General features: G+C 42.7%; 1 protein-coding gene across 1 annotated transcript; it reads left to right on the top strand.

Moving 5' to 3' along the window:
- The first annotated feature begins 12 nt into the window (after positions 1-12).
- LOC138973811 (carbonyl reductase [NADPH] 1-like) lies at positions 13-18,103 on the top strand. The gene is made up of 8 exons (XM_070346526.1): positions 13-232; positions 4,041-4,122; positions 5,157-5,338; positions 6,199-6,317; positions 10,329-10,457; positions 12,194-12,338; positions 13,282-13,345; positions 14,085-18,103. The coding sequence occupies exons 1-8, from the start codon at positions 206-208 to the stop codon at positions 14,180-14,182; spliced, it is 846 nt and encodes a 281-aa protein (XP_070202627.1). The 5' UTR covers positions 13-205; the 3' UTR covers positions 14,183-18,103.

The raw sequence follows: 18,103 nt of genomic DNA, 5'->3' as shown, positions 1-18,103 counted from the left end.
GCAGTTTTCTCCCCTGCCCCATTGAACTTTTCTCTTTCTTCATAATGTCGTCTGCTTCAGGCAATGAATTCCGCGGTAGGGCGGTAGAGCGATGAGGCGTTGACCCAAGATTAAGAGATGACGCGCTTAAGTGTAGGTAAGGCCTTTGATAAGCTGCGTAAATCGGGACAGAAATGATAATTTCTACTTCAGCAGACGCTCAGTCATGGCGAGAGCAACGAAAGTGGCAGTGGTGAGTAGAGGTGGTAAAACTGGTATACATGTTCGCCTGCTACTGGGCATATGATATGTGTGCATTCGAAACACCATAAAATGTTATTGCAGTGTCGCATTTATTCGCTTGAGGATAGTTTGCATTGAGCCATTATAGCAATGCTGACTTAGCTATAGTTGTAACAGCTGTGATCGACGGCGTTCATGCTGTGGGGATCCGATTTCTGGGAGCTCAGCTAGCTCAGTAGCTGAGTTACTTTTTTTTCTCAACAAACTGGTTTAATTGTAAATGAGTGAACAAATAATACCCCCAAAAATTAAAAAAAAAGGAGTCTGCAAAACACACACACAGGCTTTATTGAGGTCTGTCATTTGCGTAATTGAGCGGCTAATTTTTAGTGTCACGTGACTAAGGGCTTGCGGGCATAGCCGGTGTCACGATTTCATCTTTCGCCTGTGTACATATTTCCCCCTCGACATATACTCAAGACTGAAATGTTGTTTCCTGGTAAAATTAAGAAGTGAAATTATTTATGGACGAAAAGCATGTCAGTTTCTTGCATGTGAAGAAAATTGGTGGTAAAATTTAATAGATTTCACCCCCAAAATCGAATTCTTCGAAAACGTGTACTGAGTGGTTACGTCCCTTGAGTTACAAGGAAAACATTTTAGGATGAATCAAATTTCTAAGTTAAATAAAACAAATTGGTTGGACAAATTTGGCCCCATGAATGTAAGGTACACAAGGTCGCTCATCAGTACTATCGAAGGGTGTTTTTTTGTTCAGTGTAGAGTTTATACTAGATCAACGAGGCCGAGAAGCGAAATATCAACACGGCGAAAGATGAAAACGTCACACCGGCACACGCCAAAGCCTTGCAAACAAAAGTGGTATATAGTCACCAGGTGTGTTAACATTAAGAGCCCAGACAATGTTTACCGACGCGACAACATCTGACAGTCGTGTGCCACTGATTTGTGACGTCAAACGACAGACCTCAATAGAGTCAACATGTAAGTCACTTGGTAGCAATTTTGCCATCCATTACATATACTAGTATTGCTGACATATATATTATATACAGCCGAATCTGTCTAAAGAGACCACCTAAGGAACTGAGCAAAAGTGGTCTCTTTAGACAGGTGGTCTCTTTAGACAGTTGATTTATATAGTCGTAAAAACCGTCAGGGATCCTTGGGATTGGTCTCCAGGGCAGGTTCTTCTTCTTCTTCTTGTCATTCGCTGTTAGATCGTCAGTCCGGACTGCAGGGCGAAACATGCTGTCCAGGGCAGGTTCGATATATATATATATATATAGTACTAGATGAATACCCGCTTCACCGGGTACGGCTGCGCCGGGATGAAATACTTAGAGCCGTACGCCGGCTTTGCCGGGTCCGAACAATGGACCCGCCAAGCTTAGGTCCCTCCCAGATTCGTGGAATGGGAACAGCACGAAAATGATTCAGTGGCCATAATGCCATTCCTGATCATATCGAGTCCCATTCTTGTCGACGAATGTAACCGTGTTAATCACCTTTGGAGGCGAACTCCACTCAAACAGGATTGAACAATTTAGAGCTTATCTCTAAGCCCTTTTGATCTGTTATGGCTTCTCAAAGGAAGGCCAGTACATACAAATACACAAAAGCCGCCAGACCACATCACAAACAGAACTGAACAATCCACAGGTGTTGCCCACATAGAGAGAGAGACACACACACACACACACACACACACAAACACAGAGAAGCCGTATATATAGAGAGATAGATGACAGTGTATTTTTCGCGTGGCTATAAATTGATTCGACCTTTGCACTTTTACAGTGAGGATAATTTACGGGTCCAATTTACGTTCTGGACACTGCGGTGACCTTCTAAAAATAGTAACAGAACGCCGGGAATATCCGAAGATACTATAGTGCACCATACGAAGGAAGGGAGGTAAACGCTGAAAACCTGGAGAAGATAAGGAAGAGTTACTTGTAATGGTGAAATGAACACAAAAACCAAAATCGGTTCAGCGCTGCGCGCTGAGAGCACGTGTTGAAATATCTCATCGATGATATTGTGTCCGGGGTGTAGCTGAATACGGTGTCCAAATTTGAAAAAGATCCACCGAGAACTTTGGCGTTGTGATGTGGTGTAGCGGCTTTGGTGTGTCGGTATGGGGGCCCGGGTAGCTGAGGTGGAACCAAATTCGGTTCAGCGCTGCGCGCTGAGAGCACGTGTTGAAATATCTCATCGATCAGGTTGTGTCCGGGGTCTCTGTGAATAAGCCCACCAAATTTGAAGCAGATCCATCGAGAACTTTGGCCGTGCATCGCGAAGACACAGACACACAGACACACAGACACAAGTCGTATATATCTATATCTATCTATATATATATACGACTTGTGTCTGTCTGTTCCCATTCCACGAATCTGGGAGGGACCTAAGCTTGGCGGGTCCATTGTTCGGACCCGGCGAAGCCGGCGTACGGCTCTAAGTACTTCTTCCCGGCGAAGCCGGCTACCCGGCGAAGCGGGTATTCATTCTAGTATATAGATATAGTACAGGGTGACCCAAAAAAAAGAGTACCCAAACAAAACGTCATAAATTGAACAAAAATAAAGCAATCTTTATAAAATGTATTTACACACACAAGTAGCCTCTGCATGATTTGCACAGAAAATGTTAGCGTTCTAGCTTGTCTTTCAGGAAAGTTATGCTCATTCTACAGAACATGCTCCAAATGGCCTCCGCGCCGCTGCAGGCAAACTTGAACTCGCCGCGCAAAGTTATCAATCACCCGCACACACTCCTGTTGCGAGATTCCGCGAATGGTTGTTGTGATGGCTCTCTTGAGTTCTGTGATTGTCTGTGGGTTGTTCCTGTAGACGTTGTCTTTCAGGAACACCCAAAGATAGAAATCTGGGGGATTTAAATCCGGGGGAGGCCATTTGGAGCATGTTCTGTAGAATGAGCATAACTTTCCTGAAAGACAAGCTAGAACGCTAACATTTTCTGTGCAAATCATGCAGAGGCTACTTGTGTGTAAATACATTTTATGAAGATTGCTTTATTTTTGTTCAATTTATGACGTTTTGTTTGGGTACTTTTTTTTTGGGTCACTCTGTACTAGATGAATACCCGCTTCGCCGGGTACGGCTGCGCCGGGAAGAAGTCGAGCCGATTACCCGGCTGTGCCGGGTGTACGCCGGCTTTGCCGGCGCACTGCACGGAGGAAGGGAGACAAACGCGGCTGAAAACACTGGAGAAGATAAGGAAGAGTTACTGGGAATGGATCCAGAGAAAAACCAAAATCGGTTCAGCGCTGCGCGCTGAGAGCACGTGTTGAAATATCTCATCGATGAGGTTGTGTCCGGGGTGTAGCTGAATACGGTCTCCAAATTTGAAAAAGATCCACCGAGAACTTTGGCTTGGCATCGCGGACACACACACAGACAGACACAAGTCGTATATACATATAGATTTCCTGAGATGATAATTTATTCAAGGGAATTTCAAGGATCAGATGGATTTGCTCGCGGATATTGTGTTTGGGGCAATTCAGAGGACATAGCAGATTCATTAATTAAGGGGAATCACCAGATTTCTTCTTTTGGAAGATTGATCTATGAAAGTTATCATTTGCATAATTAACATTTGCATGATTGTTTTTAAGTCTGATTTTGTCTTCACTCCAAAGTGATCACACCCCCCTCCCCCCCCCCCCCCCCCCCCTTGCTCATAGCCTTTTCTCCTTTTTCACCATGTGGGGACACATGTGACATCTCAGATATATCTTTTTAATTGAACAAAAGTGTGTGTGTGTGCAGGTGACCGGTGGCAACAAAGGCATTGGGCTTGAGGTTGTGCGAGGCTTGTGCAGAAAGTTCGATGGCGACGTCATTCTGACAGGTAGATAATACTGTAATCCTCGTTTTTCAAGTTTGATTTCCCTGATTTTTTTTATGCGAGTTCTGTGGCCTTCTGACCATGATCACGAGTCCCTCTGGTTTGATCCACTAAAGTCAAAGCTTTCATTTTAGATCGATCATATGATTATATACGCTGCAGGGTTTAGCCTGGGAGAAAAAGGCAATGGGACAATTGTCCCCCTCAGCCAAATTCCGATGGGACATAGTCGAAGGCAAGACGCGCAAACGAGGCCTGTACGCGGTTGTTTTAACCAAAGATGCAAAATGGTGCAATATGGTGCCATCTGAGAATTAGCCGTTATATCGTGTTATCTATGGAAAGTGTACATTTGGTGGCGCAGTGGTACGTAATCTCAATGTGCCCTTTGACGCACTGAAGGGAATAGTGATGGGACATTTTCAGATTTGATGCGCCAATGGCGCAGGGCGCACAAGTAAATGAAACCCTGTGCTGAAACAATCAAGAATAAAACTGATTTTGCATTTCATTTAAATTGATCACCAGCATCTAGACTACTATACCTCAATTTTTCTTTATTATAATGGTTATTAAGGTTCAATATCTTGAGTCTATCTTTTGTTCTTTATCATTAATGGAATCTTTATGGAGTTCATAAAATATTCAAGTCTAGATTCAATCTTACCCATGGAGCTAATAAAGATCTTACAATAAACTTCTAAAGAAAACAGGTCCATGAATTGCTAATTTTTTTATTGCACTTTAGCCAGATGTCCTGTGTGTATGGGGTAAGTTGGCTGGTTTATTTAAAGATATAATATAAATGACATTGTGCAAAACCTTTAGTTTTGAGTTGTTGCTTTGTTTTTCAATCCCTACATATTTTCCCGTCTAATTTTATCTGTGAAAAAGTTTCTATTTTGTTCTGCTTGTAATTTTTGGTTATTTCTTTCTGTCAGGCACTCCTTATTCTTTCATGCTTTCTTTCTTTATTTTATTTGCTGCTAGCTAGCTAGAAAATAGATTTTATCATTTTTGGGGTTGCTCGGTTATAGCCAGAGATGAGGCAAAAGGCCATGCAGCTGTAGAGCGTCTGGTGAGAGAGAGCGAGGTGGAACCGTTGTTTCGTCAGCTGGACATCAGTAACCATGGCAGCATACATCGACTGTCCAACTTTCTCCTGGACACTTACGGTGGCCTGGACATTCTGGTCAACAATGCTGGTGTCATGTATCCTGTACGTTTATTTATTTTGTGTTTTTTTAGTGAAAAAGTTTGTAAGATTGAATGCGTATCTTTAGGTGCAGAGTGAAAAAATAATTAAAAAAACAATGCAGGCATCATGTATCCTGTGAGGTTTTTTGTTACTTGTTTTTTTCCATTTGAGACCCAGAGGGCTATACAACTCCCATGCACACTTGCATTGCTTGTGATTTGGCTTCTACTCTTTGAAACATTTTCTATCCCAATGTTAGATAAGACAAAAGCAGATTGTGTTGCTGTTCAAACATACCCTGGTAAAGATGACGAAAGAAAGAAAGAACATGGCAAAGCGACTAGAATTGTGGTTTAGTGGATGAGAGGGAGGGGCTTCCAAAATGAGGCAGGAGTACATAGTGGCTGGCCGGAGTGGGGGGTAGTTGTCTGGGAGGCCTGCCTCCTGCAGATGCTGTTTATATTTAGCATTTGAAAGGGGTATGTGGTTTGGTGATATCTGGTCATGTCAATATTCATGTAGCCTGGCCACACAGCCAGCCCCAGCTTAGCTCTGCCTCTACAGCAGTCTGCATTCAGCTTCCACAGTGTCCAGTCTATTACTATCAGTACTCTTTACTTTGTGCTTGTATATTCAACCCTACCTTGTCTAAAATACAGTGTAATCATTTCTATACATGCTTTCACAGTGTTCCGTCTATGTGTGTGAGAGTCATACTATACATACATTATATTATTACATGTGGGACTCTCCTTGATAAAAAGAAGGTAGATTCTCCGGTGGAGGAGGGGTTTCCAGGACACCCCCACCTCCCCCCCCCCCCCCCCAGATCGAGCCCTGCACATGTTTGATATGATCTTGTTGTTGTTGTGGCCTTTCAGATGGGACGAGGAGAAGTGGAGGCATTGTCCACACAGGTGAGAGACACGATGAGGGTCAACTTCTGGGGCTGTCTGGATTGCTGCAAGGTGCTCTTCCCTCACCTGCGTCCCGGGGCAAGGTACCCGGCTATTCTGACAACTGCATGCTATTTATTTTGGGCTGGACCCTATTACATGCAGGCTTACTTAGGCCATTATGAACCCCCGGGGGAGCATAGGCCATCGACGACAATTCTCCATCCGACACGGTCCTGGGCTGCCCTTTCGATCTGGTTCCAGGTCTTCCCCTGCCTGTTGATCTCTGCTTCAGTGTCTCGTCTCCAGCTGTTGCGCGGCCGGCCTCTCTTCCTTTTCCCTTGTGGATTCCACTTCAGGGCTTGCCTCGTGATACTGGATGCTGGCTTTCTCAGGGTGTGCCCTATCCAGCCCCATTTCCTCCGGAGAATTTGCTGCGCCGCTGGTTTCTGGTCAGCTCTCTGCCAAAGGTCTTCATTTCGGATTCTGTCCGTCCATCTGATGTTTAGGATGCGCCTCAAGCAGGTGTTGACAAAGATTTGGATCTTTCCCAGCATGGTCTCTGTTGTCCTCCATGTCTCACACCCATAGAGAAGAACAGACTTGACGTTTGAATTGAAGATCCGAAGCTTCGTCCTTTGGCTAATTATTACATGCAGGGCTAACACCTTTCCGGTTCTCGCCGGAAATCCGTTTTTTTTAAAAACTTGTCAAACCCGAAAATCCGTTTTTTTAAGTAAAACTTCAAAAGCATTTTTTTAATTTTTTTTAGTTTGGCTGGTTGATGGAGGCAAAATGTGTATTATTTTATAGTTTATTAACATACATTTTGGTGCCAGGAGAGGCTGTTCTTTGTCCCTACAAGATAAAAAAAAAAAAAAAGCCTCAGTTTCTCGGGGGTGCTGCCGTGGACCCTGGCTTTTCAGATTTTTCACTTTTAGTGTGTGTTAGCCCTGTACATGGATGGGAGCCCACGTTTGTTTAAAGAAGCTTCAGCTTAGAGTGAGTGAGATAACAAACAGGAAATTGTAGGATTAAAATAGGGAAATACCAGAAAGTAAAGCTGCAACTGCATGGTCATGTCTGCCGGGTGCCCCCCGCGGGTTAGGGGGAGTCCCATATTGGTTGGGACGAGAAAGAATTTACCCGATGCTCCCCAGCATGTCGTAAGAGGCGACTAACGGATTCTGTTTCTTCTTTTACCCTTGTTAAGTGTTTCTTGTATAGAATATAGTCAATGTTTGTAAAGATTTTAGTCAAGCAGTATGTAAGAAATGTTAAGTCCTTTGTACTGGAAACTTGCATTCTCCCAGTAAGGTCATATATTGTACTACGTTGCAAGCCCCTGGAGCAAATTCTTGATTAGTGCTTTTGTGAACAAGAAACAATTGACAAGTGGCTCTATCCCATCTCCCCCCTTCCCCCATCGCGATATAACCTTCGTGGTTGAAAACGACGTTAAACACCAAATAAAGAAAGAAAGAAAGAAAGAAAGAAAGAAAGAAAGAAAGACTTAAAACAATCTGAGAAAACAAGGTCTTTAAAGGAGCGGGTCATACCTAAGACTTTAAAATTGGCAATCTTGTGGCTGCTCCGCCTGGCGTCTGGCATTATGGGGTTAGTGCTGGGACTGGTTGGTCCGGTGTCAGAATAATGTGACTGGGTGAGACATGAAGCCTGTGCTGCGACTTCTGTCTTGTGTGTGGCGCACGTTATATGTCAAAGCAGCACCGCCCGGATATGGCCCTTCGTGGTCGGCTGGGCGTTAACAACAAACAAACAAACAAACAAACAAACAAACAAAAAAGGGTCTTAAAAGGGAGGTCCCACTGTATCAATTTGGAAAGTGACAAGCACGATCAGTATTTACTCTTAATATTACAGTCGTACCTGCAATGAAAGGACACCCTTAACACTTTCGCGACGGGACACTGATAAATCAGTAACAGCGCGGACACGCCCATGGACGGGACGCTTATAAATCAGTAACAGCCATACAGGGTACACGACTCGTGATTGCTTCCCGGTTTTTGAAGCTTGCAGTAAATTGAGTTGTTTCCCTTGACACACTTTGCGTGCCCTTCCGCCATATGTAAAATTAGCCTGATTTGTGTGGTTTGTTCGAGAAAAAAAATTAATCCAAGGCGAGCCTTGTCACGGGAGGAGATTCTCCGGATGTTGGATCTTGAGGACCCTGTAGATCATGATTCCGACGTGTTGTTTTCGCCTCAAGAAAGCGATAATAGCAGTGATATTGAGGAAGAAACAGTCCTGTTCAGTGTTGCTAGTATGAGTCGGCAAACTACACGTGTTAGGGTGGTACTGCATGAATCTTCGAATGTGTAGTTGCAAGGGGGGCGTGGCAGCACTGATAACAATGGATGGCTGGAGCGTCCTAATCCTTTTGGAAATGTTCATAGGTGTACAGTTGGGACTTTGTTGTGAAAATGTGACTTATATTCAATATGGATTACCTAGACATCATTTGGTGAGTGTCACAGTTTTGTTTCATTTGAGTCAGGATGCTGTGAGTGAATGCGGGATTTGCTTGTTTTTTTCTTTGTACTGTCTCCTTATTTCTGTGTAGAATTTTAACAATATTTCAGCTAATTCATAGGTTTTACACCTTGTTTGGTTATAACATTATTTATAATACTTTCTGTTAAAAAATAACTTTTAAAAAAGCAGTGGAAAAGAAAACACACACAAAAAAACGTTAAAAAACACAAATTATCCCCCTTTCACCCCCCCCTTTGCTAAAACAAATCGCGTGACAAACTTATAAATAGCACGACTGAACTGGGCATCCATTTTTTAATTAGTACAAAAAATTTGGTGGTGATTGGACTTAATTCAAGCTTGCTAGACAGATTTCTTTACAGTTACTGATTTTTGGTAAGTTTCTTGGTGGCAAGCTTGGGCAGGCAGGACGTCAACGCCGTGGCAGTGCTAGTCACAATAGTGTTAAGACCAGTCAAAAGTGTCTTTACCTTGCAGGTGGCCATTTATGACAGGCAATTCTGTTAGAGATAATAGACAAATGGACAACATGAAGACTGTCCTTTTAAGGGAGGCGTCCTCTCATCAGAGGGGCCAAACATTGCAGGTAACACTGTACTCTGAAACTGTCAACTAACCTGTTGTTGAAAATGCGTTTCGGTCACAGGGTGGTGAACGTGACCAGCATGTATTGTCAAAAAATAAAGGTCTTGATAAGGGGGACGTCTTATATCAGGGGGTTCTTCTGTGACAAGAAACATGACCAGCGCGATCACTATAGTTAGTTGTACGACTGTGACAAGAAACATGACCAGCGCGATCACTATAGTTAGTTGTACGACTGTGACAAGAAACATGACCAGCGCGATCACTATAGTTAGTTGTACAACTGTGACAAGAAACATGACCAGCGCGATCACTATAGTTAGTTGTACGACTGTGACAAGAAACATGACCAGCGCGATCACTATAGTTAGTTGTACGACTGTGACAAGAAACATGACCAGCGCAATCTACTATAGTTAGTTGTACGACTGTGACAAGAAACATGACCAGCGCGATCACTATAGTTAGTTGTACGACTGTGACAAGAAACATGACCAGCGCGATCACTATAGTTAGTTGTTCGACTGTGACAAGAAACATGACCAGCGCGATCACAATAGTTAGTTGTACGACTGTGACAAGAAACATGACCAGCGCGATCACTATAGTTAGTTGTACGACTGTGACAAGAAACATGACCAGCGCGATCACTATAGTTAGTTGTACGACTGTGACAAGAAACATGACCAGCGCGATCACTATACTTAGTTGTACGACTGTGACAAGAAACATGACCAGCGCAATCACTATAGTTAGTTGTACGACTGTGACAAGAAACATGACCAGCGCGATCACTATAGTTAGTTGTACAACTGTGACAAGAAACATGACCAGCGCGATCACTATAGTTAGTTGTACGACTGTGACAAGAAACATGACCAGCGCGATCACTATAGTTAGTTGTACGACTGTGACAAGAAACATGACCAGCGCGATCACTATAGTTAGTTGTACGAATGTGCACATGCTGCATGTTAACCACAGTTCATGTAGATGTTTTTCGGGCACAGGGTGGTGAACGTGACCAGCATGTATTGTCGCTCCACCCTGCGAGAGTGTTCACCTCCACTGAGAGCTCAGCTCACAGACCCGCACATCACCATGGCACAGCTCGAAAAACTCATGACAGACTTTCAGAGGTGAGTATGTGCAACTCAATAGAACTAAAGCACAAAATACCTTTGAAAAACAACAACAGCAAGTCAGGCGTTGTTGATCCAAAAGTTGAAAGAAGAGTAAAAAAAAGGGGGGCAATTAGTCCCAAATTGACCCTGGGAAGTAACTTCACATACTGAAAGAAGACAGAATGTTTGAGATTCACTCTGGGGGACCAAAAGCCTCACACGGGGCTATATCCAGTTATTGCATAAAACAGGCCACTATCAAATCAAATCAAATCAAATTAACTTTATGATCTCACATGGAGAAATTGCATAAATGTGAGCATAGTTAATTAAGCTTGACAGGAAGACACAGCAATCGGACCTTAATTGTCATTGACTTTGCTCCAAAATCTAAGTGTGGGTGTTAGTTTTACTCAGGCCCTGCTGAAAGAGTGCGGAAGACGATAATGTTGTCAGAAGTGTGGGGCTTGATTGTGGGTGAGACTGTGCGGCTGGAAAAGAAAGTATATCTCGATCCCTGATCTGCAATTGTACCTGAATGGTTTTAATTATAAAACTTCTAGCCCAATGGATGCTCTCGCAATGTATGTCAACGCTTATCAGGGCATGTACATAATTGGCAATGCTGGATCGATCTTTAATGGCAGTGCATGCTATTTTAGGACTGCTCTGTAAACTGATACTCACATTTATACTGGTCGAGGAGAGTGCATGACTTCTGTTGCTTGAAAAAAAGATGAACATTCAAGGTGTTATAGGACAATTGATAGATTAATTATTGCTGTACAGCTGTAAGGCTGTTAAAGAAGCAAACTTGAATATATTTATGTTAAAACTCAGTCAAGTGACCGCCAACAAAAGTGACACTTGTTATGTACAAGAAAAGTACAGCAACGCACACTGCCGGAAAGCCCATTGCAAAAACCATCAAAGCGATTGCAATCTTGCATGCACATATCTTTGCTCTGAGTTTTCTACGTTTCCATAGTGTGACAGGGTGACGCAGTAGTCCCCCTTCCACCACAGCTGCTCTGTATTGATGGAGTTGTCTCCCTGCTATGATCGTGTGAGCAATTTATAGTAGCTCTATGTTTCTTGTAAGTCGTTAGACAGCACACCAGTGAGATGCGAAGAGCTGTTTGTGATAGGGTATGGCTGCTATTGTCATCATTGCTATACTCTTGCAAACCTTTGCCTTCACATAGCAATTTTTAATAGGCTGGTTATTTAGCCCAAACTCCTTCCTGTTTGACAAATAGCTTTGCCTCCAAAAGTAATTCAAGTGTTTGGTGCACTTGGTTACAATAACACCAATCATCAGTTGTTCCAGAGACGGGCGTGCCTCTTAATCGGAAGGTCGAGGGTTCGAATCCCGGCCGCGGCCGCCTGGTGGGTTAATTGTGGAGATTTTTCCGATCTCCCAGGTCAACTTATGTGCAGACCTGCTTAGTGGCTTATCCCCCTTCGTGTGTACACGCAAGCACAAGACCAAGTGTGCACGGAAAAGATCCTGTAATCCATGTCAGAGTTCGGTGGGTTATAGAAACACAAAAATACCCAGCATGCTTCCTCCAAAAGCGGCGTATGGCTGCCTAAATGGCGGGGTAAAAACGGTCATACACGTAAAATTCCACTCGTGCAAAAACACGAGTGTACGTGTCGTGAGAGTCTAAGCCCATGAACGAAGAAGAAGAAGAAGTTGTTCCAGACTGTTGTACAATGACCTAGTGTTGTCAGGTCTGTCATGACAGGTGTGCGGATGCCGGTACGAATCTAGTCAACGGATGGCCGACATTTGCATACGGTGTGTCCAAGATCGGGGTCACGGCCATGACCCAGATACAGCAGCAAGAGATGGATCAAAGCGGTCACAAAGACGACATTCTGATTAATGCTGTGAGTTTGTAAATACAGTAATTGGTTGGTTGATTGTAAACTGTTGTTTTTGACATGGTTTGGGTTGGGCCAATTTGTTGTACTTGTTTGAAATAATTGTGAGCTGTATATGTGACCCTCCACCACGAAATGAGTCGCATGTCACCTTTGCATGATTTTCGTATTTTACATTTTTTAAAGAGTTTTTTATGCTCTATCCAGTGGTGAAAACCGTTTTAGAAAAGAGCGAACACTTTTCGAGTTACAAGCCTGTGACTAAGGTGACCCTCACACTGTTACCAGACACTCCCCGGACTTATATTAAGCCTAGCGCAGAACCGCGCGAGGTGACATGTGACTCATTTCGTGGTGGAGGGTCACATATGGTGTCCAAACACGAAATTTCAATCATTCCCCAGTGACGCTGATGGGGTCTATGTCGACCAAAAGAGTGGGATTCCCTGTAGGGGGATTCTCTGAATACAGGGAATACCACAGGGTGTAGTTCCTGTGGTGTTTCGCTGATATCACTGAAAGTCGCGTGACGCTTAGTGACATCGGTAGCTAATTTGATGTTTTTCGATCTTTTTTTGATATTTCTTAAAAATCCGAGTATGGTTTGCAAGTTTTATTGAAAAACTCCACCCTGTGGGATTCCCTGTATACAGGGAATCAACCTACAGTAAGTCCACCTACAGGAAATCCGCACACTTTCGGTCGACATAGACACCATCAGCCCCAGGGACCTGCAGTAAAACTGTGTGTCATTTATGCACATCTAATACATTCATCCATTCCTGTAAATACGGGGATCTGAATGGTTGCTGTTTAAGAATAAAGGGAAAAAAATTAAAGACAGCAGATGTCCAATTCTCAGTTCTATATTGCTTATTTTGCTTGTTTGCTTGTTCGGGTGTGGTGTGGAAGAAATAAATAGAAATGAAATGTTTGTGTTTACGTGCAGTGCTGTCCGGGCTGGTGTCGGACAGACATTGGGGGACACGGAGCATCCAAGTCTGCTGCACAAGGTACGCTGGTGTTCACTATTGTTTTGCTTAGGACAGGGTTCTTCATTGTGTCATACTGAAAGGTCTCTGATTCTATAGGTTCTTCTTCTTCTTCTTCTTCTTCTTCTTCTTCTTCTTCTTGTTCTTGTTCTTCTTCTTCTTCTTTTTCTTGTTCTTCTTCTTCTTCTTGTTGTTCTTGTTCTTGTTCTTGTTCTTGTTCTTGTTCTTCTTCTTGTTCTTGTTCTTGTTGTTCTTGTTCTTCTCCTTCTTCTTCTTCTTCTTCTTCTTCTTCTTCTTCTTCTTCTTCTTCTTTTTCTTATTCGTTCATGGGCTTAGACTCCCACGTTCACTCATGTTTTTAGCACGGGTGGATTTTTACGTGTATGACCGTTTTTACCCCGCCATTCAGGCAGAATACGCCGATTTCGGGGAAAGGTTCATTGACTTCTATTTTCGGTCAGGAAAAGAATCTATAAAATTTCTCTCAGCTATAAATTATGGGCAAGCTCTTTAAGTGCCTGTCCTGTGATTTTCTGCACATCAAGGTCATGGTGCATATTACAGATCTCAGTGATTGAGTTTTTATTTGATTACATGTGTATGTGGGTGTGGTCCACTGAGTCTGATTTCTTTATTTTCATTCATTCTCCTGACTATCAGATCAGCCTTTTGTTTCTACGTACCTCTTTCTTTCTGTCCGTGTGTGTGTTTAATGGTCACCATGCATGGAAACTGAAAGTGATGTTAACGTTCCTTCCAGGTGCAGACACACCTGTGTACCTGTCGTTATTACCACCTGGCACACGATCCCCCAGGGGGGCCCTCCTCTCTGACCGCACCATACAGAAATGGGGTTGATGATCCACACAACACCTGGTCAGCATCATCTTCTTTGCTCTTTGTGTGGAAACATCCATCCAAAGGGTCACAAGACACCATTTCAAGTCCAGTAGTTTATTACCTCAGTAACCAAAAACCTCAAGGCAATTTAGGCAACACCAGCCTCGTCAGCTATGGCCTCATCCACATCCACATGACAGCAATTGACAACCGTACAGCTTCATCACTAATTGACTAAACCACGCTTCTCTCTTGGAGTCGAATGGAACAATGGCCGAAAATGGAGGGAAAACAGTTGTAGAACTGCAGGCTAAGCACTGTCTTATCCTGTAGCCAGAAGAAACTAGTTCCTTACACTCAACTACTTTCAGTGCCTCAAAATACTATAATTATTCATTAATAACATAGGAGAAGGTTCCAAAATATTAACTTTAAATGTTTTAATACAAAAAGTACATTATTGCTTATAAATTGTTTGTATCCCTACACAAGACAGACATTTTCAGGGCAGGGGAAGACAAGAACACTGGTCACACCAGAGTTATCCTCAACACAGAAGTCTAGACTAAGGAGTAGTGCAGGGGAGATAATCAAAATTTGTATGTTAGGGACTCTCTTTGCAAAGTGACTGCACCACTGGAATAAATGAAAATAAATCTCAAGATTTAAACAGTATCATGTACACATGTAAATGTGAACCTCTTACATTTGGATGAACAGTGATACCTGCGATGTGACGCCCCTCCAATGAGAGGACACCTCCAAGGGAAGAACACATTCTATTGTCCCTTTGTCTTGACCAACAGGGTCTCACATGAGGCAGTCTTGAACCGGGGGGTCTTAACTTTCTACCCCACCTATGTTGACCAAGATTTGTTTAGCCGAGACCAGCTGTGCTGCAGCAGGTACGTCACTCAGAACTGTAGTGACTGTGTAGTAACTGTGTTTCAACACGCTGGAATGCAGACGTCAGATGGACGTTACAGGAAGCGGCTGAAGCTAACAGTCTGAGCGGATATATCCGTACCTGGTCAGATAGAGCCATATGAGTGGGTACGGATATATCCGTACCTGGGAGACAATGAGTCAAAAGGGGGGTTCTATGCAGTACCCTTCATGATATGTTCCAGCATGACTGTTTTTAAGCGACTAGATTGTCAGGAAGGTGGACATTATTTTCCTTACGACTTTGCCAGAAAGACGTTTATTTCTGGTCGTTTACACAAACAAGTGCAGGCTTGATTGTCATTTTTCATTTTTAAGTCTGCTTGATGATTTGTTTCAATAGAGAGTTGAGAGCTATGCCATGAAGGGTATTGTGCCTTTGTTGTTACATTGTATTATTGTCTTTGTCATAATGACATAATTGGTTCTAGTCATGATAGAGATGTGGTTTTGTCATAATAGAGATTTTTTTTATTATTTAATTAAGATTGAAGGAATTTGTCTTCAGCATAATAGACGATTTTCATCAATAAGTCTGTCAGGAGTTTTAAGCAGTGTACATGGCAGAGTAAGCAAGGGTCCCTTTTACTGACCCAAGCTTTTCCTTGCGAGGAGAAACAACCAGCTGGCTACTGGCCAGCTGTAACCTGTCATCGTGATAATCAACGAAGTCTGATGTGTATGTTCTGCAGAGTGATACCCTTTTCTTTTAAAAATATGATCACCAGAGTTCAAGATTTGTTGCGGCAATAATTGCTGGCACGCAGTGATCCTTGATGTGTTTTGACCAAAGTTACGTGGGTTTGGCTAGAGGTCATGTGAGTTTAGGAAAACACACCTGCTTTGTGCTCACTGCCAGTGATCGGCATGTAATCTGCGGCGATTCGTGGCTCCGATGTGCATATTTTCACAAGAAAAGGGTATCATATCGAGTGCACTTTACATAACATACACATCAGAGTTGGTTGTTCATCACAATGACATGTTAACGTAGGTCAACAGTGTGTTTGTTTAGTGTTGCTTTGCTTTGCCTCACAACTAAAGGCTCAGATCAGTAAAAGGGGATCTTACTCTGCCACTTTGCTCAAAACTCATGACAGAGTTATACCCGGAAAACGTCTATTGAACATGATCTCTCTGTCATGACTTAAGTGTTTATGATGTTTCTGCAATTTGTTCTTGATATATATATGTGACCCTCCACCACGACATGGGTCGCATGTCACCTCGCGCGGTTCTGCGCTAGGCTTAATATAAGTCCGGGGAGTGTCTGGTAACAGTGTGAGGGTCACCTTAGTCACAGGCTTATAACTCGAACAGTTTTCACTCTTTTCTAAAACGGTTTTCACCACTTGATAGAGCATAAAAAACTCTTTAGGAAAATGTAAAAATATAAAAATCATGCAAAGGTGACATGTGACTCATTCCGTGGTGGAGGGTCACATATTAGGAATCGGGTAAAAAAAATGAAATGAATATTTATCAATGTCTCAGAACCGATCCCAGTACATGTATTCATAATCACAATTACTGTAACAAGCCAGTATTCATAATGATAGTATCAGATTAATATGATTTACACCCTTTACTCCAACCATGATCATTTAAGTCAAAAACATGAAAGACGGTATCTCACTATACTTTCATCACTCATTTACATGTTTTCTTTTGGTTTTGTATTGGCCCCTGTTATGCAAAGAAATGTTCGTTCCTGAAGTGTTGGTTGATGTGTAATGTTCACTTCAATTTGATGAGAATGTACACCGGTGGAAAACAAAACTATGCAAGTATTAATATCAGTATGCTTTGTTCACTTCTTTTGTTTGCTTTGGATTTTATACAAGTGCTTATAATGTGAAGAAAAATTCAGCTGCATGTCTTCCAAATCTAGTTGCTTTTACTGCTGCAGGCTTGTTTACGATGTGTATTAATTGGTGTTAATTAATAGACACAATCTGAAATAACTCTGTCGGGCTTCCATGGACTGCCGTAGAGTCGCCTTTCCTTGCAAACGATGAGTCAAACAACACGTGACTTCTCCATACGTGGTCGCTCGATCTGTGCCATGCACTGAGGTACGCGATCATATCCGCAATGACGGGCGCAGTGGCGCGGTGGTAAGACGTGGGCCTCCTAATCGGGAGGTCGGGAGTTCGAATCCCGGTCGCTGCCGCCTGGTGGGTTAAGAGTGGAGATTTTTCCGATCTCCCAGGTCAACTTATGTGCAGACCTGCTAGTGACTTAACCCCCTTCGTGTGTACACGCAAGCACTAGACCAAGTGCGCACGGAAAAGATCCTGTAATCCATGTCAGAGTTCGGTGGGTTATGGAAACACGAAAACCTTGAACTGTTGAAAATGGCGTTAAACACCAAATAAAGAAAGATAGAAAACAAGAGAAAACAACTCTTCCACAACTAACTTGACAAGAGTTATTTCCCAACCTCGTCTATTTAATGCACATGCATTATAGATACTCCTTTCTGTACCAAACATTTTTCTCGGAAGGACAGGGTGGCGCAGTTGTCCCCCTTTCATGAAAAAATTGCCTTTCCGTGTTGTTGCAAATGTGATGATTTCCAGACTGTTTAGCATTTTACACTTATGTCCCGGTGCCAGCTCTGATGTTTGGGAGATTTTTTACAAAGAACCGCAATGTACATTCTCTCGGTACGTTTGCAGAATATGCCTCATCACAAGATTTTGCATGTGTAAGGTGGCCTTTGTTCTTTTTGAGATTCAAATTTAGATGATTTAACTCCATCATGAAAAGAACAAACTTATGGCACATATCTGTCTATTGGCATAAAAAAATGTGTCTGATTTTCATGGTTCAAAAATTCCTGACCTTGCAATTTGACTTAATTAAAATAACACCAATGATTTTCCTTCTTCTACGGCACACTGATATATAGTGTTGCTCCGTTTTAAAATAAACTGGTGATCTTGTACGTTTATATAACTACGTTGTTTTGAAATACACCTGTGATCTTTG

This window comes from Littorina saxatilis, linkage group LG8 (genome assembly GCF_037325665.1).
Source record: "Littorina saxatilis isolate snail1 linkage group LG8, US_GU_Lsax_2.0, whole genome shotgun sequence".
NCBI lineage: Eukaryota > Metazoa > Mollusca > Gastropoda > Littorinimorpha > Littorinidae > Littorina > Littorina saxatilis.
Note: the sequence above shows the minus strand (reverse complement) of the source record. Positions and strands in the feature narration are given on the sequence as shown.

Bases quoted from the DNA above. Each gene is read 5' to 3' on its own strand.
- LOC138973811 (XM_070346526.1), top strand. From the start codon at position 206: ATGGCGAGAGCAACGAAAGTGGCAGTG. The intron at 4,123-5,156 runs GTAGATAATACT...GCTCGGTTATAG, and splicing joins TGGCGACGTCATTCTGACAG to CCAGAGATGAGGCAAAAGGC. The intron at 10,458-12,193 runs GTGAGTATGTGC...CTGTCATGACAG, and splicing joins CTCATGACAGACTTTCAGAG to GTGTGCGGATGCCGGTACGA.